The sequence below is a fragment of the Aspergillus luchuensis genome, chromosome 3 (assembly GCF_016861625.1).
Source record: "Aspergillus luchuensis IFO 4308 DNA, chromosome 3, nearly complete sequence".
In the NCBI taxonomy this organism is placed as follows: Eukaryota; Fungi; Ascomycota; class Eurotiomycetes; order Eurotiales; family Aspergillaceae; genus Aspergillus; species Aspergillus luchuensis.
Window position 1 is genome coordinate 4,646,022 of NC_054851.1, and position 19,633 is coordinate 4,665,654.

Consider the following 19,633-nt stretch of genomic DNA (forward strand, 5'->3'; position numbering starts at 1 on the left):
GTTAAGATATCTGGACGAAGCAAGTAACCACTCTGGTTAGGCTCATATACCCATTCACTTTGGCCCATGGAGCTAGAGCTAGCATCTGGAGTAACACTATGAGCCTGACCATTTATTAGACGTGCAAGCTGAAGTAAGCACTAGGGATCCTTAAGATGCGTAGTAATGCGGTATGACGCACAGCATATGTCACGTGTAATGTATTCCACGGTTGCGCGGCACAACCCTTCGTAAACACCACCTCCGATCTCCTACCGAGGCAATTCAAACATCACTTATGCTATAAAAAATGCCTATCTCATCAAACGTGCTGGTGAAGAAAGAAGGAAAGATTCTTCTTGTCTTTCAAGCTATCCAGGAAGACCAAATTTTCAGTATTCGCGAGGCAGCACGTGTTCACGATGTCCCTCAAATCACCCTTCACGCTCGTTTCGCAGGACGAGACTTCATTGAAGTTAAGGTTCATACACGTCCAAAATCATCGAAATATGAAGACGAATCGCTTTTTAAACAGACTTTCTCTCTAGATAAGCAAGACGCAAGTCCCCGGCCGTCTCAAGTCAGAATCATAGCCAGTATAATCTTCTCCAATCGAGATCATTCAACATCCGAAGAAGTAGGCATCAAATGGGCGTCCAGCTTTTGTTAAGGGCTATAAAGCTCTGCAACTATAATTTCGTAGATAATATAATTACTAAAGAGCTAAACAGAAGACCCCGAAATTATAAAAGATTGGCTCATTCGGGTTCAAGAGGTTACTCAAGAGCATGGGATCTCACCAGACGATATATACAACTTTGATGAAACGGATTCTAATATAGGAATAATTGGGACTACAAATATACTGACTAGTTCCCAGAGCTGGTCGGCCAACTCAAAATCAACCCGGGAATCGCGAACGGGTAATTTCAATTGAGTCTTTCAGTTTAAAGGAGAGGCTTTACCTCCGACTCTGATCTTCAGAGACAAAACGCATCTTCAAGCATAGGATGAAGATCAAACCAAATCTTTCTACCTGCAGGATTGAGGTCAGCTATTATGGTCAAATTGCAGATATGATTATATTCGATAGCCTCAAAAAACTTCCGTTGATCAGGGACAGATCAGTGGGAAGATACAGCCTCCCAGTCCTCGACAGCCATGGCAGCCATCTAATCCCCGAGTTTGACGGAATCTGTGCTGCAAATGAGGTTATTTCTATTCATATGCCTGCTTATTCGTCCCGCCTGTTTCAACCTCTTTATATTGGTTGTTTCAGTACACCTAAACGCGTGTATAGTAAAATAATTGAGAAGCAAAAACACTGCAGCCGGAACATTGTCGACAAACTTGACTTCCTAGAAGTCTATCCTAAAGCTCACCAACATGCTCTATCATGATTGAATGCTATTAGTGGGTTTAGAGCAACAGGTCTAGTTTCTTTACATCCTAGGAGTGTCCGATACTAAATATTCGCTTGAAAACAATACCATCTCCGGATAGCCAGTCAAGTGGCTCACTGCTCCAAACTTCACACAATATAAGGCATCTTAAGAGCATCAATACCGTGGAGCGACTGCTTCAAATCTCAAGCAAGCCCAATTTCACCTGCAGGATCTCTACTACGGCAGCTTCTTCTAGGTTGCGAGCCTGCAATAACAGATATTAGTATACTTGCTAAGAAGAATGAGGTATTACGTGCGAGTCATGAAAAGCAGCTACAAAAGAGAAGACGCTTAAGGAATCCGGTGGTATATAAAGAAGAACGACTGTTGAAGATGCTTAGAGAGCTATACAACTAGATGAGGGGGTTCAAAATAAGCAAGATCTTGTGGTTGAAGCTCAGTCTCAACCTACGGAGAAGCCCTCGTGCGCGCCTCCACACTGCAGCAGCTTCTTCAATATTTGTCAACGACGTACACGGTGCGCTAAACCACCTAGCAAATAAATATATGGCACATATATGAATGCATATTGATCTAAAGGCTTTATTTTGATCGTGTCGAGCAGTCGTACCAGGGGGGGTGGACCGCACAACCGTGGAATACGTTAACTGGAAGGCTAAAGATAAGCACGACTCACTTTTGTTAGATTTGTGCATCCTGAATGCATATCTCACTAAAATTCCCAGTGATAAAGGTAATATCCCTTGTAGATACATAGCTTACGCTTTGCGCTCTATAGGATGCGTATAAGGGCTGCTGAGTCCTTATCGAAGCGGATACTTTTCATATAACCAGAGTATCATGCTTTGTCAGGATGTTAACGAGATGTGGAAGTGGAACTGTGGGGCCTGGGCTGAGAAAAGCGTCTTAGGGAAAGCAGTATGTCACGATCCAGGCTAGCAGCATAAAGCTATATCTTGAGCCGAATGCCAAATTCCCAATAAAAACTCAGATTCTTCGACCAGCCCTTACAAAGCTTATCTATATGCTTCGTAACATGCCGGATATGCCGTCCATGCCTGTGTGTAAGTCTCTCATATGCAATCTCCACTCATAACTGTCCGTGACGGAACGTGGCACAACTTAATCAAACACCTTAATGATAGTTGATGATCACGAGCTTCGATGTCTTGAAGCTATGCTTTAGTATCATAACTAGACAACTCAGTTTAGAAGTATCTTGGCTTGTCAGCATTGATGTCAAGTAACTACTGAGATCTTTGCATATCGCAATTACCTTCTACCGGTAGAAATTGCGGTTTGTAGCAACAATGCCAATAACTTGATATCACACGAAGTTTTAGATGTCAGTTCCTCTGGTGTCAGTGATTTCCAGACCCAACCACCTCCATCGTCCGGCCGCCTTCAGTAAGCTCTGCCGGCTCATTTCTTAGTCTTTCCTGCCTCGTTTGAGAAACAACTTAAGGAAACCATAGTAGTCCGACCGGCAAAACCCGGACAAATCACTGCCGCAACTAACAGAGAACCATCATAGACGACGTAAATATCTTAAATAATTCTTCGAGCTAATTTCAATCAGGTCACAATTGGATTATTTTTATCCTACACTTTCCTACTTTTGGGGAGAACCAGTCAGGTCTTATTCAATCAATTTTAATAGTTTTATACATATATTTCTAAAGCCTTCATGCCGTATCACTCTGCCCCAGGTTCGAATCAGCTGGAAGAAAGAACTTTGACGTAACGCAATAAGCATGGACCATAATAATGATTTGAAGCGGGACAAGTAACGCCTGATTTGGACTTAATGAGCTATGCAAAAGCCAGACCTGTTATTGTCTGGTTGTGAGGGGCTCAGGGATACAGGGACGAAGCGGTACAATCGGCTTTCTTAGTAGAGAAAAAATTAAGAAAGAGTATATGAGGCCCGTAGATATACAATATGAAAAATGTGAGGAGATGACTGGACGTCCAGTTTCGCCATACCTGACAAAGCTATGGTCTCTTGGGATTGAAAAGAGAGTATTAAGCATCTGGATAAGGGGAGACAAGTGTTGTTTCACCTAGAATACCCGAATTTGTTCGAACAAGCAAATATATCTATATCAAGGAATTGATATATTCAATATTCCACACTCATGGCTACAATATCCCCTGTCAATGTTCCTGCGATAGGAATATTTTAAGGAGTATAGTTGAAGACCACCTGAGACCCTTATTCCAGGCTGATGTGAGTATTATAATAGACCTATCTGGTACAATACATTCCGAGGTCGAAGGACCATTATTCAGTGCCAGTTTAGTGTCTATCGACGTCGGAGAATTCCCACTGTTGCTGAAAATAAGACCTGAAGAGCATGAGGGGTGGCACCCAGGTTCAGGAATAATGCAGGAACACACTACTATGATAAAATCACTGTAGACACTCGTAATGTCTCAAGGCTGCTGATTATCTTGGTTCACTATCAAGGGTATATTAGGACAGCCCCAGGTGTACTTGACTGCATATTGGCGAAGCAGAGTAGTCCAAGCTGTAATTGAGATTCAATATTACTAACTCTACCATAAGAAATAGTAGTAAAAATATATCGAAGATATCTCTATGCACGATACAAGACACTTGATGGTTGCTCATAATGTAGTTGTTACATAAAAAAGCTGTCACTGTTGGTAGACATGAACACAGCAAACTCTCCGCGCTATACTGAAAAGGTTCAAACCTCATATCATAAAGTTGTCCACGACGAAGTTCAGGGAGACTTGTGATAAAACCGCATATGATTTGCAATTTCCCACCATTCATTCAATGGTTCATGGCAAGCAGGGTCTGGGCATCGAGTACACGCATAGTGTACACGCCTAATGTGGCGTCTAAAGCTGAAGTCGGATTTGAACGGCTTTTCTCGCACGCCGTATATTGAGCAGAACAGGCACTCCAGTGGTCGTATGGTAACACACTTGTTACCTAAGCCTGCTGCAGTCCACCCTGGAAGCCCCTCACTCGAATGGATAGCCCTCAGACGTGACGTAAGGTTGGGACCGATCTGTGACACTGCATCCACAGCTGCAATTCTGCAGTTTGTTTCGTCTTGTTCCGATGTTGGCGCGAAACGGAAAAGAATAACAATCGCTTTCCGTCTCTCCTGGGAGAGGGCAACATCGTCACATACGTTGTATGTTTCCAACGGAAGGCCATGAACTTGCCGAATTACATCCTGAACCGGTTGCTCCTCGTTAAACCGGGACCGCTTTTTCTCCTTCATCTCGCGACGAGAGGCCTGGAGTGCGGTATAATACCTCGTTCTTTGTTTCATTGCTTCCGCATACAAGGGTGTTCCTGCAGCGCTTGCAAGAGTACCATGTTTCCGCTGTATTTTCTGCTTGTATTTGAGCCAGCATTTCAAGCGACGTCTTACTGAGAGATTGGCTCTAGCTTCGATTTCCTCAGCTCCGCTAAGGTCAATGGGCCGTCGCCGGTCGATCGATCGACTTTGGCCACTGGCCATTCGAATGATCATGACCTGTGGCTTGAGTTGTCTCCAGGCGGCATTAAAGTCTACAGGTAGATAGTCAGGTCGGTAATTCTTCTGATATACCGATCCAGATGCATGTTGCAGTAGAAGGTTCTGTTGAGCCTCACTAATTTCGCCTGACGAAACGTTAGCCATGCCTCTTCCATGAAAAGTGTCTCGAACGCTTACAGCTGCTATTGGCCGCTTCCCCTGCGCCCCGCCGCAGCCAGTAGGGGGTGATAGGGAGGTCGAACCCGGTAATTTCGCCGAGTCGCTTCAGCCAACTGTTTAGTGTCCTGGCGGAGATATCGAAAAGATGTGCATCAGGGTCAGCCGGGTGAAGGGTGAGAGAACCAGCTGATTTAGACACTTGTAACGCATACAGCTGCCTGGCAGAACTGATATGAAGATGTCTAAAGGCAGACTTGCGTATCAACAGCCCGAGAAACAACGTCTTGGGACAGAACAACAAACAAGGCTCACTTGGGACTTCAGGAATACCTATTTCCAGGCTGTATCTGTTAAATTGAATGTTTGGGCACTTTGTACAGCAATTCGGAACATACCATGGCTTCTTTTTACCCCTATAACCTTTAGTGTTGCGTGGTTTTACTTCCAGAACCATGTGGGGTCTCTCTCGGCCGGTAGGAAACAAGGTAATCGCTACGTCGGCATGCTTTAACGATACTAGTGCCCCGGGTCGTTGTCCGGTTATTCCCGCCAAAAGAATAATCAGAGCAAGCTGTACTGGGTCCCATGGCTCGGTTGCGGTTGTCCACAGCACCTTCAGTAATTCGAAAACATCTTCGGATCGCAGTATGGGCTTTTCCTTTGATTCTGTCCGAAGTTTATGCTTCTTCGTCAGTTGATCTCGGACCTATGTAGTCAGCCCTCTGTAAGGTGCGTGAAGCATGGATAAGGGACCTCATACCCCAACCATTCCATTTTTGACCTCTGAGGGAATTGTCAGAGCCGTCTTCTCTCTTCTGAGTTGCGTCCAAATGTTCCAGTACGTCTGCAAGGTTGATGCCGCCTTGATATACCGACGACGAGTGGTGACTGTGTAGTCAAAGAAGGTATGTAGTGTTTTTAAGCTTGGTGGATCAGCTTTCAGCAATTCCAGTGCATCACGCTTAGTTTCCGCGCAGAATCTGTAACCCACTTAGAGCCCTACGTCGATAATGCGCATCCGTATGTTCCTACCGGCACCAGAGCTCCCACACTCTCTTCTGGAGACGAATCGTGTCATCGTCATATTGCCGCCTTTGAATAATGGAGTCGTCTAGGTCTCTCTCCTCTTGCAGCCAGTCACGTTGAGTACTTTGGCCCAGGTTCATGCAAAGCTCATGTTCTGGCGAATCACTTCTGTTATCGTCACTATCTGCACCTTCATAGGCTGGTTTATCTATCCCGATTTCCCGGTGCTTTTCAGGAATATCGTATCTCCTGTGATCACCATCGCTATATTGGTGGCGGTGCAGTTGCTCTCGGAACTGAGTCATCGTAGAGATGTCCATCTACCTCCTCTGTATGACTGAAACGCTAGGGGAGATTCAGAACGGCGGGCAAGCAAGTGAAAGAAAGGGAAGGGTAAGGTAGGAAATAATAGGGGAGGAGGGATAGAGAAGGATGCCCGAGGAAGGAGCAGGGTAGTCGAAGGTCAAGCAGGTGTCAATGGGGAATTTTTCAAGTGAAAGCCAAGGGCATGTGCATCATGAAATGGGAGGAAGGGAGCCCGGGGTAGATGTCTCATCGCCTGGTTGACTGAATTTTTCTCTGTCCTAAGAAGGCTGGAGTGAGCTTCTAGCTCTTTATATATCTTTATAACAAGCAGGAACATAACGCCTGGCCGGCCAGGCCAATACAGTAGGTTTTGCCACCCCCTGAAGAATCGATGTGTGGAATGCTGTATCACCGAGGAAGATTCGTATGGGTTCTGCGTATTTCAGCAGAGGGTGGAACGGTCGACATGAAATCCACGATGAATGGTGCCTCAGCTGGAGAACGCTGGTAGGCTCCACGTTACTTCGTCGGCTGAGGGCTCCTATCCACCCGCACGGTGTGGAACCGGGGTGGGCCGCCATGAGGATGATTCCAAGGTAACAATCGAAATAGAGTTGGAGCGTCGGTGTCGAAGGACCGTAAAAGCGGCATTGCAACAACCACAAAAGAGGCAGCTCTTTCACCGAAGTGTTGCTTTATTTTATTAAATCTAGCTAAATTATTATTTCTAATATTATTTTCTGATTTATTACAGATTCTTCTAATATTAGAGAAACCAGGAGTAGCTCTATATAAATTTATAATATTTATTATTTTATCTAGAATATATTATATAATATTATTCTTAATTATTAATATACTAGAACCGGGAGTTACTTTTATAGAAATTTAAATTTAATAAGATAATATTTAATAATATGGCTTTCAAAGTATATAACAGTAATTAAAAATTAAATTAAGAAAATTTTATTTTATATAAAATATTCAGCTAGTATTAGATAATAAATACTCTTTTTTTAAAAGAAATAATTAGATATATAATAAAAAATAAAATAATATATTTTCATGACTATAAAATATAAGTTTATTATTTATAAGAAAATTACTAATCAAGATAATCTCTTTTATTTAAATTTATTAAAGACATAGATAAGGCGGTACTTTTCTACTATATTAGTAATTATACTTAACAGCTACAAAGAATACCAGTATTATACTTATAATAAAAATATTTAATAGTACTTATAGTAAAGATACTCAATCTTACTATTACTATTAATCTTATAATACTTAAGAATAGTAAACTTAATCTTTTTATCTTATACTTAATCTTCTTAAAAATAATATAAATCTTTTTTTTCTTATATTTCTTACTACTACCATGTAAATGTAGTGCTAGATAAAAAATAGATTTTTTCTAGATATTATAATCTAAAAGAGTACAGCTGTCCTTAAATTCTGATATAGATTAATAAAAGTCTTAACAGGACTTATTTTTCTTATAATACTTACTAAATAAAAGTAGTAGATAAAATACATGTTCCTACAGATTATAGTATATTATATAAAAGAAGTAGAAACACTCCGAGGAATATTAGAATATATTACTAAGTTACTCTGTTCTAGAGTAAATAAATCTAGTTCTAAGCAGAGAAGAAGAAGAAGACCTCAAGTAAGATAAATAGTTAATTCTCTCTTTTCTAGAGCTATCTAATAGAGACAGTAGAAGCATCTTCGTTACCTCCCAATCGGGAAGGTACGCTGCAGCCCGACCTGGAGTAGGCTTTGTTCACCTGGCGGAAAATCATGAAATGTTTGTTAATCAAGAAAATACTGTGTTGTCGTTCCAGGCGCATCCAGAAGTCCAGACTGAACTGGCCAAGAAGATGTTGTTGGAGGAGGATGATGTGTACAATGGCAATCTTTCGGACCGGGAACTACAGGATCAATTGGCAAATCTGGAACGGCCAACAGATGGCTCTGAAGTGCTGAGACGGGTTATAGAGTGGGTTAGGGAGTAGATTGACCCTATTTGCAATATAAAGCATGGGTTATACTAGCATGATAGAGGGGTTCTTGATCTTAACAAACTGTCATCCTTTGCTCGTGTACATTCGCGTGTGACACTGGTAAATCATATACTTAATATTCAAAGTCATTTTGCCTGCAACGTTGAGGTCTTGCGATAGAGCCATGATGACTCATGTTAATTCCATAACTAGGGCCGATTCTCTGTATGCAGTGTAACGGGGAAAGCTCACATCCGGCGCGACCTGATCTTACGAAAACAGCAGTTATACCCATGAATGCTGCTATGAAATAGAGTGAGTCAGTATCTTGAATTTACCGCTTTCATTAGCCGATATGTTACGTTCCTCTTGTTGTGGCGCCAGATGACTCAATCGCCTTCTCCGAAATGCCAAGAACTGTACTCGATCTCCGCGGAGTCAATCTTCCAAGATCTCTGGACCTGGCAACTTATTTAGTCGAGAACAACCATAGAAGCCAAAAGAGAATTGAAATCAAGTACGAATCTCTTCTGACATATGTACCGATAGATAATCTCATCAAGGGAGATGGACAGGTAGACGTAAGCTTAGAGATGCCATTACCGGCTGTAGCCTTGATTTGGCCTGGAAGAGTCTGACTGTGTACGACGCTTTATTACCACATCATTGGATGCTAAAGTCCCATTTACCGGCATCTGTTCCTATGAAAGTCTCACTGTAATTACTGGTCTCTGCATCGTCTTTGCCGTTCCGATGCTATCCGGAAGAAAATATGCCCCTGTTGATGCTACTCCGAACGCCAAGAGCCCACTCTCCCCCCACATCCATCACTCTCCTGCTCTTCCTGCGCGATCAAAGCAACGTATTTCATCTACCATCTACCCTAAGCTACAGCAATCCTGAAAAATTCCTACCTTATAGTTATTTTTTGCTCGAATTTAACATATTTGTTAAGTAGCACTCGTCTTGACATCTAATAACAGCACACCATGTCATCCCCCAACCCCGTCGATGCCCCGCAACATGTCCTACAGCTCCTCTCCGAACTTCACAAAAAATCCCTAGAACAAGAAGCTACAATTTCCAAGAATGGCAAGTTCATTTCTACGGCTGTTCTCGGCAAGGGCCCTGCCGCCAACCCGCAAGCCGAATTGGACCAACTCATGCTCGACAAGTTCATCGCGCTGGACGAAAACAAATGCCAATTTACCTATCAGCTGATCAACTCCATGGGCGCTACCAATATCATCGAAGCAGGCACCAGCTTTGGGGTTAGCACTATCTACCTTGCTCTGGCTGTCGCAAAGACCACCGCGGCGACAGGCAAGTCTGGCACTGTCATCGCGACGGAGAAGGAGAAATCAAAGGCAGATATTGCGCGGGGCTACTGGCATCAGTGCGGTGAAATTGTGGAGAAACAGATCGATCTGAGAGAAGGTGATCTGCTTGAGACCCTGAAGGAAGGGCTGCCGGAGATTGATCTTCTCCTTCTTGATAGTGAGTTCTCTGATCCTTGATAGACACTCCACATGCTAACTCAGATCCGTAGTCTGGACTCCACTAGCACTTCCTACCCTCAAAACCGTCCTCCCTCGCCTTCGACACGGTGCAGTGGTTCTTACTGATAATACGATCTCCGGCGCTCAGGGCTACGCGGATCTGCTGTCCTTCTTGAGATCACCTGAGAATGGCTTCCGCAATATGACGTTGCCTTTCACTAATGGGTTTGAGATGAGTGTTTACCTGCCGCAGGGAAAGTGAACACAGAAGCAGGGTTCCAACAAAGGGGATGAACCAAGATGTATCCAGGCCAAATTTATACATAGTTGCATGAGCTCCTTGACTCAGTAATAGTACATATTCACTTGACCCATCTCATAAACTCAACACGAAGTCATGGCCTGACCTGCCTCCTGGTCCGCAGATTCCAGTTCCTTTCCTGTTTTATGTGCAATGAGAGCTTTCAGGAACTCATCGACATCCTGGGCACCACTTAAAGTCAACGCCCCACCTTCAGCATCCTCTCCTCCGCTAATCCGAAAGTATGGCACACCGTGAACGCCCTCCCGACGAGCCCTCGCCGCCATATCATCAACCTCCTCCATTCCTTGCCCCTGCTCAAGCCAGGTCCGGACTTTCGCTTCCTCCAAATACCCCTCACTAGTGTACACAGCAATGCGCACCAGGGTTTCAATATCAGTGATATCCAGCTCATCCTCGAAATGAGCCCGGAAGATGCCTTCGGCAACAGCCGTAGCGATATCGCGATCGCCACGTCCATAATTCTCTTCTTCCCGACTAACCAACTCGCTCAACAACATCACTTGATGCGCACGTAGACTATTTCCGAATCGTCCCTCGAACTTGAAATGGATCCCTTCTTGTACGCCTAGTCGCTCCAACCGAGCTTTTGCGGCAGGAACTTTATCAGCACCGAGTCTTTGGGTCATTCGCTCTGTTGTGGGTGAGTATTAGGATTCGCCTCGATTGTGGAAGATGTAAGGCGACGGACCTATGTAGGGAACACTTTCCATTGGAGCATCGCGGTCTAGAAAGTACGGTTTCCAGGAGATGCGGATACGATCTTGGCTTCCACCGGGATAGGTTTTCTGGTATAGGCGGATGGCCTTGGTTAGGCGGCGGTAGCCGATGTAGCACTGTCAAAATGGAAAGTTTAGATTGAACTAGGTTTTAGAAGGCATTGATGGAATGTGACTTACCCACGGGCATACTGGATCCGAGATGACGGTGATTCCGATGAGTGCCATGGGTGCGGGCAAGCTGGATTGAAGCGAAATATGGTTGGGAGGGGTGGGAAATCTAGGTAGAGGGATTTTATGGGTTATATAAGTAGTGCTGACATTTGATTCGGGGTGGGACGAAAGATGCCGACTAGAAGAGTGGCGTTGTAAATGTAGTTGCCTCAGACGGAGACATGTTTCGACTGATTCCAGGCGGCAATCATCCGCCGATCGAGTGAAGCTAAGGTTCTTCGCTGGACGCTAGTAAGAGTGCGTTTGAAAGTTAGCCTGCTGAAGAATATCACTATTTCTGTCTAACTTCTTAGATATAAGATCCTATCACTGGATTATTTATCGCAGTACATGGCTCAGCAAGAAGTACCTGCATCGACTCAAGGATACTCTAATCGGGCCACTCACGCTGCGTCCCCCCTGCCCCTCCTCGGATTCGGCGGGAATAACCTGCTCTGGAGGACTGTCCATGCTAACCGACCAATAATATCATCGCCTGCGACTCTTGCATATCGATACCTGCAGACCCCACTGAGCTTCAAGGCAAATGATTCCCAACGAAACAGTGGAGCTAGTTGAGCTGGACAACGAGGTGCAGTTGTAGGGCAGCAACTGTCAGGCCAAACAGCTTGACACAAGTTAACTTCGAATTTTCTGTACCTCTTCACCCCGTTCCATCTTTAATCTTGTCAGTAACAATTTCAAATCGAATTATCTTCTTCTTCGACTGATTATAGTGTCTGTTGAGACGAGATGGGTGACGGAAATACCTTTGACAACAAAGACAACACGGTTCACAACCAGGCTGGTAGTCAAGTTGTTTATGGCAGTATCTATAATAATACGTTCTATACCTATGATCAAGGTATATCATTCGGTCAAGCTTCTAATAATTACACCAGTACTGATATTCAGTCACAGATGGCGCACGGCATATTGCTGAGGATAAGGTAGACAGATATACTGTTCAGCACCCAAATTTATAATCACAGACTAATATGACATCTCCGATGCCAGTCTCATCTTGATCAGAAGCTCCTAGAAGCAGCCGCTAAAGGGGAGACTGCGAAAGTGGAACATCTGCTGGACAACGGCGCAAACGTTTCGGCCGCGGATTCGCAGGGTCACACAGTGCTTCATGTCGCTGCATCTGGCGGACACGCTGATATTATCAGCATCCTCTTGCGGCGAGGGGCTGACAAAAATGCGAGAAACCGCTCTAATCACCGTCCTTCGGAGCTCGCCAGGTTGCTTGGTCATATCCCCCTTGCGAACAAGCTGGAGCTGAATTTGCTATGAGAGAAAGACCACCTAGATGGTAGACCGCAAATCTATGAATTATGAAATATAGTCTTGTTCTGAGTATATTCCCACTTTAGCCAAGTCATACACTCGACTCTCGACGTGTATAGAAAGCTTAACAGGGGCAAACCTCAATTCTCACGGGAACCCGTCTGATTCTCTTCTCATCATCACCAAACAATAACTACACAAACTCGAACTGAGATGTTCTGACCAGAGTCTAACGTTGCAACTCATGATTGCCTCGATAGAGTAACTAACCGGGTACTACTTGACATGCGCATCTACCGTGCAAACGACCCAAAGTTCATTCCCCCATTGATAGTCTGCTGGCCTGCCTGGTTCATGATGGAAGCTCCATCATTGTTGAAGTTGAAGACAGGGCTCTAGAATGCAAATTAGCAGGCGTAGCAGTGAACATCAAGCAGCAGATTCTTACACTCGACTTCTGCTTCACGGGTACCTCAACCATCATCTTCCTCAGTGCACCAAGCACCAATCCGTATCCTTCATCATCCTCCCTCGATCGGAACTTGCAGATGTTCTTATGATCGGCTTGGATGGATATCATGTCTCCGCGACCGGGGATAGTGGCAGAATTGCGGTCAACCACCTTTGCTCATGTTAGCCTAACTATTGAAACTTACAGGATCTGCAGTTTATTTACCATAACTCCCTGTGTTTTCAACTGCTCATAGAAAAAGGTGGTCAGGATAGTGTCGTCGGAGTTGTCACGTTTTCGCAAAACGTTCGCAAACTCTTCGATCAGGTGCTGCAGTGTGTCTGATTTGCTTTTCAGGTCTGAGATATTTGCTTTGTTGCTCTCGAAAATATAATCCGCTACTTTGTTGAGACGAGACACCCAGTTTGCGATTTCGGAACCGCAGAATGGGGTTCCCAGGAAGACTATTCCTCGGACGTGTTTGCTGATAATTTGTGTATTGTCGGAGGGGGAACTGCGGTTGCCTGCTACGACAGCCTTCGATGGCTTGTTAAATCTCCCCAACATTGGGGATAAATGAAGGGTTGTCAACTTACCTGTGCGCAGACCAAGCCGCCCAAGCTATGAGCTACGAAAATTATCGGGCGCTCTGGCTATTTGGCATCCTTAGTGACGATACTCAGAAGAAGTAGTGTTGCTTCTTACCGAAGAGGCTCTGAACCGCGATAGCTGAGCACAAAGATCCTCAGCATTTCCCACAATTCCGTTCTGCGATAAAGCGGATGTGAAGCTGACCACCCGTGAATCATATCCAAAAGTCATGATACGGGTCTTGGGTAAGTCCTGCGGAAGAAGGGCTTGGGGCCAGCACACATCGTCGATCGTCCAGGTTGCGTCGCGACTTCCGCCAAGACCGTGGACAAAGACGATACTGAATGCAAGTCAGCGATAGGAAAGGATATTGGCTTCTAGGGATTAGTCACATACTCTACCTCCGCTTCGTTGGAGTCGTACAACACTTTAATGCCATACTGAGGTTCGCTCTCACTGGCCTTTGCCGAGCTCCGGAAGATAGTCATGATGAGTGTCTGCTTTATGCAGAGAATGGCGGAGTAAGTGCTTGAAGCTCCAGTCACTGAGGATGTAAGTGATCTGATTTCATATTTTGAGTGCCGAAGGAAGCCTGGGATGGCTTTATATCTGCCTGCATGATACGTGAATAGCCAGGCACTCAACTTGAATCTCGCTATAGGTATTGCCTGCCCTCTTTCCTTTCCTCTGCCCCGCCCATTCCTTGGGCATCCTGCTGGTCTACCAGGCGAAAAAGACAGGTCCAAGCCATCATGCATAAAAGCCCGGCGGATGTCGATCATTCTCAAGTCGAGATGCTGTTGGCTACTGATGCGGCCATGTCACCCTAAATGAACCCGAGGTCTCCGAAGGAGTATCATGGTACTAGATTCTGGTTACTCCAAAGCTTGCATTTTTAGGTGGACGCGGTCGAATTGTATCTGGTCAAGATCCCTTCGGGGCGAGTGATATAAGGCTCTGATATAGGTGGAACCTTCTATGATGTTGTCTCCATTGGCCAGTGAGGCACATGCAACTTCCCCTCATTCTTGCATGAGGCCATTTCGTTCTTTGTACCTCGCCACAGAGAATTTCACCCCGGGTAGAAAACCCAGAAAATGCAACAACCCATCGCTATAGCATAGCATTTTGCGCTCTCGGCAAAGGTAGTATTGGTCGAGGATGACAGAATAACTCTCACATCTATAGAATCAAGCTGACATTCAGAGCTGAGTAACTAAACTTTCCGAAGCCTATCATATTATGTGGCCCATTTAGATGATTTAGTAAAATATCATTCGTCCCATTAAACATTAATCATAATATGTGTCAATAGTCCATCCCGGATATACTACGCCGAGTCTACTATATCATCAAATCATATCGAGCCCCTCTTCAACGGAGTAACCTCATCCACAGAACCTAGTCCAGCCATGCGCACGCCATCCTTCCCTTGGATTTCCCCGAACATGACCTTCAAGTTCCTCAATTCATCCGGAACATTCTCTCGACCTCCCAAGCACCCCTTAGCCGCCAGATCGTCTAGCCGTGCACTGGCTCGAGTAGTACACAATGTCTGAAACAAGCCGGTCATGCTGGCAGAAATACCGTTGCTAATTAGCGCGTGTCCACCAAAGAGGATAAATGCCAACGCCGATCCAAGGCACACAAAGTACGTGGCGATCAGGCGTGCCGGTCGGCTAAAGGAGTATACGTTCACCGTTAGATGGTTCGTAACGGTAACCTGGGTGGTTGTTTGGTTCATGGTCAAGAGGGAGATTGTAATGTTTTTCAACAGATCTTGCATTGAAGCGCCTGTAATGTTGAAGGTTGGTGTGTTTGATGGGCCTGTGTATAGGTCTGTCAGGGAGATGATAGTGTTGGCTGATGGCTGGCCGTGGATGACTACAGTTTGGTGAGCCTCTATTGATGTTAATCTATTACTTGCATAAAGGAGTACTCACTGAGCATGTCAATGTATCCTGAGAGTGCCAGGACCAGTGTGTCCTGGATAGCGGCCAAATTCGCCCGGCGGAAGATGTCAATAACATTGCCTCCGGTGTCTCCCGTCGTGGTCGCATTGATTCGCGAGTCCAGAGTCCCAGTCCGAGGAGATACGCCACCATCGTCGTACATATACGAGCTGTTTAGCTGGCGAATTGGGTTAACCTCTGCTGTGACGTATTGTTGGCTCCCCGTATAAGTGATGTGCAGATTGTAGGTCGCCTCGAATGCTCGGCAGGTGAGGTTGTCGTATTCATTGTCCCTCTTCCAGCGCAGGCCGAAGTCAAAAACATTTTCTGAGCGGTTTGTGCGAGCAGCACTGTCTTGCGATGCGATGTAAAGATACCCTCTCATGTTCGTCTGAGGGTAGGTCTGGTTGACCCAGTTGTAGAGATCTGGAGAGGAGTAGTTGCGGCACTCGAAGCTGGGGCCCGGTATGCTAATACTGTAGGAGCAATCGGTAGCACACGGAGACGAAGCTGGAAGGTAATGCCCCGCCATCATGGCCTGTCTTGCGACGCGGGTAAGCTTATAGGTAGGTCCACTATTAAAGTCGTTAGGGCCTCTGTCCACAGTGCAATCAATAATCACGCTCAATCTAACCAATAGACATCGTAAGAATTGGGCTGCCACAGTGCTTCGGTCATCATGCCAGCAAAAGTGCCATTTCCAATGAAGGCTGGGTCAAATGTCGGAACCGATTGGTTGGCCAAGGTATTGAACGACTTGGACTCGACGGTCAGGGCACCCGCTGGGAAGATCATGGCGATGGGGATACACCAACATATCAAGGCACAAATAAACGGGATAGGAGCCACAGTTAGGAGCTGCACATTTCCGAGGTAGAGGGGGTTCGTCAGCACTGAGAGGAAGGCGTCAATGTCGCCGATGCGCATCGGGCGCGCGCGCAGGTCCTTCCACAGCATCTGAATGAAAGACATTCCCAACGCGGCGGCCAGAAAGGTCCGGAACCCGTTCACGAATACAACAGATAGGGCTGTCACGTATGGCTGCTTGATGGTCTTTTCGACTTCACGCTGGTCCAGCCAATGAAAAAGACCGAGATGCATGGAGGCCACAGAGGCCGCTGAAACGCACAGTTAATAACTCTTCCATTTTGGTGGAGAATAGGCGCCAACATAACCAGACACCTCATTCTCTACATAAGGAAAGCCTACCTAAGAGAAAGCATGTAATGATGGAGCTTGGAGTCATCCACCCAATGGTCCAGTGGGACGTGCTGGGTGTGCCCTTTTCGATCGTGGATGCGACCGACGAAGGGGTTGCTGGAGGTTCATCGGAAAATCCTTTTTCATTTTGGGGTACAGTAGCCTCTGCGTGTGCATTCCCAGTTGAGTTTGTATTGTTCTCCGATACTACCTCTACTTCCGGTTCTCCTTGATCCGCCAGCGTGTAGTGATGCTGAGGCGCCATGAGGAAGGCTGCAGTCTGCCAAGCGGACGGCGAACAAAAGTGGATGAACGGATTGCAAGACGGCCTCGAGACATTTAAGGCCCGGCTCATCTCCGAACAAAGGACGAAAGTAGGCCAATGCGGCGCAGCAACCCCGCCTCCAGGGATGAATTGCAAATTTGGCCGCAGGGCCTAGATAGGCTGAGCTTCGGAACGAGCCACCCTCCATTGCGTTAATGGATTCCGGTGCAACGGAGACTTAGGACATGCATCCGGACAGCAGCATCACATGGAGGGGAAATTCAGCTAGAGCAGCCGGGTTGAGAACACAGCGACCGTGTCAGCGCTAGTCAGCAACGGCGCAGCATTAGCTCCAACCGGGCCCTGATCGTGAGGTTATTCCCTGCATTCACCCGCTTTCAAACGGTCAGCTATTGGCTGGAAAAGCCATCGCAATCAACGAGATACCTTTAATAACCATCCGCAGGTGCGCCAGGCAGGGTTCATCGCAGGCCACGTACACGCGACCGAACAGTCGGGTGGAAGCACTGCCTCGCTCTGCCTGTCTGCCCGCAGCAAAAACCCCATTATTCTCTGGTGAATGCACATCACGTTACATTAAATCCACACTACGAAAATGGCTCGGAATAATTAAACAGCGTCTACCCAGGACTGGTCGTCCCAGGCTGGCATGCATTTGATCTGCTTTGGTGGCTCTTTCTGCCAATGGACGAGCTCATCATGAGGGGAATATCGCCCTTCCAATATCGTATGAACGTAGCCCTTCTCCTCCTTAGCCCTCAATGACCAGCGATACTCATATGCAACATTCACAGTGGGAATAGCAAGCACTTTCCCAAGACCCAGGCGCCAGAGATCTTGTGCCAGCAGTGTAGGCTCCCCCATATAGCACTCATCCTCCTCTGAATACCGGAATTCCACATGCCCGTCAATGAATGGGCCACTGTCTAAGGTAACCATTCCACCCCAGCAGCTATAGACCTGCACGGGAAGATGCTTAGCAAAGCGCTCACGAGTGGGACCATGATGGGAGAATAGGTTATGAGAGTCCCATATCCGCCCATCAGATGAGATGTCAAAGAAGAGATCTCCAGAGAGGTCTCGGGATACCCAGACATCATGAATGACTCCTTCCTCTCTCCAGTCAAATGCACATGTCATTGTCGCATCTTGCACTTTTTGCTGGTACACTAACTCTAGTATGTCCTCTGCACAGATACCGATGTCGTTAATGAAGATGATCATAGGATCGTGGCCAAAGGGACCGCCCTTATGTCTGGCTCCTGTGATGAGAGGCTCGAGAGCCATATTCCGAAGTTCGGACAGGTCCTTGATGCGATTTTCACCCGGGCCAAGCGGGTTTATCGGGCTCCGGGAGAAGTAGTATCGCACCCCCATAGCATCCAGCTCCGGCTTCAAACGAGACAGGATCTCATATGTTCCGTCTGTTGACCGACCCTCCACGATCGACAAAGCGCAGTGTTCCGGCCCCAGGTATCGAATAGCCTCCAGAATGCTCCCCATCAGAGGGAGGATAATATGAATCACTTGGTAGAGGTTGAGGGCAAAGAAGTATTGAATTTTGGGGTGCTTTCCGTCGACTGGAATCAGTGTATGGTAACGCCGGCTGATCGTTGCGGGACACTCAAGGTGAGCTGTCGCAGTCATGTTATGGTTGATAATGCCGCACACGAATTGATGGATCTCGACCGGGGTATAGTCGCTTTCAGCCTTCATGCGCGAGTGGAGGACTTCGGATACTGATGCAAGGTCGAACCCAGTGCATGAGCTATGGGCACGAGTCGCTAACCACCGTGGTTTCTCATCGCTGAGAAGAAGGAAGAGAATAGCTGAGGCCCCAAGGATTAGCAAAAGCCTTCGCCATGGTCTCGGGCGTCCGAATGTCATCCTGGCTCAGGCATCAGAACAAATGAAGATTCACGCAGACAAGATGGAACAAACGGGTGGTCAGTATTAATTCGGGAGTATCGGTCTTTTAAAAAAGAAAGCAAAGCCTTGACGCCCACGCTAACATTATAGCATCATTAGCATGGGTGCTGGATCTACATTGCGAACTTCCCTGACGGGTCCTGAATCCTTCTCCGCAAATGTTGACTGTCAGCGGCGGTTGTAAGCAATGATACCAACTTGATACCTACTAGACAGAACTTGTCAGATCGAGAATCGCACCATCAGGGCTGTGTTGTCTCGGCAGTTCATTCTTGTGACGACGATGCCAACTGCAAGAAAATCACTGTTCTGTCAGAATTGATTTGATTGAATCGAGATTTCCCAATCTAGCTACTTGTATCTGACGTGGCTTGCGCCAACAGGCTCAAACTTTCTGCCCTACCAGATGGCGAACAAAGTTAAAATAATTGAGATGATTGAGGCTTCTGCCTGTAACATCGGGTAACAATACAATACAGATATGGCCCCAACAGACCAATTCCGACTACGAACCCTTAAGTAGATTTAGTATAATTAGTATCAAAGTAGTGCGCAATGGCGGCTGCACAGTGGAGATGCGTGTCGCCGCAAAGCTTCTCTCATTCGAGGAGCATCCACACTACCACCTCCAGCCTAGCCGGGGTCCGCGTCACTAACTTCATGAACGGCGCGTATCGCCAAGCGAAAAGTCAGCTGGAGTGGAGATTCAGGGGCTCGTGCTTGCTTTCAGTTCTTCCGACTCTCCGAGGGTTCCGTCCAGAGAGCATTC

General features: G+C 46.3%; 7 protein-coding genes across 7 annotated transcripts; 2 read left to right on the forward strand and 5 right to left on the reverse strand.

The window, feature by feature from the left end:
- Positions 1–4,135: 4,135 nt before the first annotated feature.
- On the reverse strand, positions 4,136–6,414 carry AKAW2_31564A (DUF3435 domain-containing protein; the record flags this gene model as incomplete). The annotated part of the gene is made up of 5 exons (XM_041688203.1): positions 4,136–5,034; positions 5,087–5,409; positions 5,464–5,774; positions 5,829–6,048; positions 6,101–6,414. The coding sequence occupies 5 exons, from the start codon at positions 6,412–6,414 to the stop codon at positions 4,136–4,138; spliced, it is 2,067 nt and encodes a 688-aa protein (XP_041542011.1).
- A 2,984-nt stretch (positions 6,415–9,398) lies between these two features.
- AKAW2_31565S (O-methyltransferase) lies at positions 9,399–10,170 on the forward strand (the record flags this gene model as incomplete). Its single annotated transcript, XM_041688204.1, has 2 exons — positions 9,399–9,906; positions 9,959–10,170. The coding sequence occupies 2 exons, from the start codon at positions 9,399–9,401 to the stop codon at positions 10,168–10,170; spliced, it is 720 nt and encodes a 239-aa protein (XP_041542012.1).
- Positions 10,171–10,292: 122 nt separating this feature from the next.
- AKAW2_31566A (DsbA family oxidoreductase) lies at positions 10,293–11,177 on the reverse strand (the record flags this gene model as incomplete). The annotated part of the gene is made up of 3 exons (XM_041688205.1): positions 10,293–10,864; positions 10,922–11,066; positions 11,130–11,177. 3 exons carry the CDS (start codon positions 11,175–11,177, stop codon positions 10,293–10,295), a joined length of 765 nt encoding a protein of 254 aa, XP_041542013.1.
- A 738-nt stretch (positions 11,178–11,915) lies between these two features.
- On the forward strand, positions 11,916–12,461 carry AKAW2_31567S (ankyrin repeat domain-containing protein; the record flags this gene model as incomplete). Its single annotated transcript, XM_041688206.1, has 3 exons — positions 11,916–12,027; positions 12,084–12,112; positions 12,180–12,461. 3 exons carry the CDS (start codon positions 11,916–11,918, stop codon positions 12,459–12,461), a joined length of 423 nt encoding a protein of 140 aa, XP_041542014.1.
- A 287-nt stretch (positions 12,462–12,748) lies between these two features.
- AKAW2_31568A (esterase/lipase family protein) lies at positions 12,749–14,279 on the reverse strand (the record flags this gene model as incomplete). Its single annotated transcript, XM_041688207.1, has 6 exons — positions 12,749–12,850; positions 12,904–13,077; positions 13,132–13,443; positions 13,503–13,559; positions 13,612–13,837; positions 13,894–14,279. 6 exons carry the CDS (start codon positions 14,277–14,279, stop codon positions 12,749–12,751), a joined length of 1,257 nt encoding a protein of 418 aa, XP_041542015.1.
- A 575-nt stretch (positions 14,280–14,854) lies between these two features.
- AKAW2_31569A (uncharacterized protein) lies at positions 14,855–17,004 on the reverse strand (the record flags this gene model as incomplete). Its single annotated transcript, XM_041688208.1, has 4 exons — positions 14,855–15,381; positions 15,441–16,024; positions 16,084–16,567; positions 16,659–17,004. 4 exons carry the CDS (start codon positions 17,002–17,004, stop codon positions 14,855–14,857), a joined length of 1,941 nt encoding a protein of 646 aa, XP_041542016.1.
- Positions 17,005–17,544: 540 nt separating this feature from the next.
- On the reverse strand, positions 17,545–18,822 carry AKAW2_31570A (glycosyltransferase family 69 protein; the record flags this gene model as incomplete). The annotated part of the gene is made up of 1 exon (XM_041688209.1): positions 17,545–18,822. One exon carries the CDS (start codon positions 18,820–18,822, stop codon positions 17,545–17,547), a length of 1,278 nt encoding a protein of 425 aa, XP_041542017.1.
- Positions 18,823–19,633: the final 811 nt, after the last annotated feature.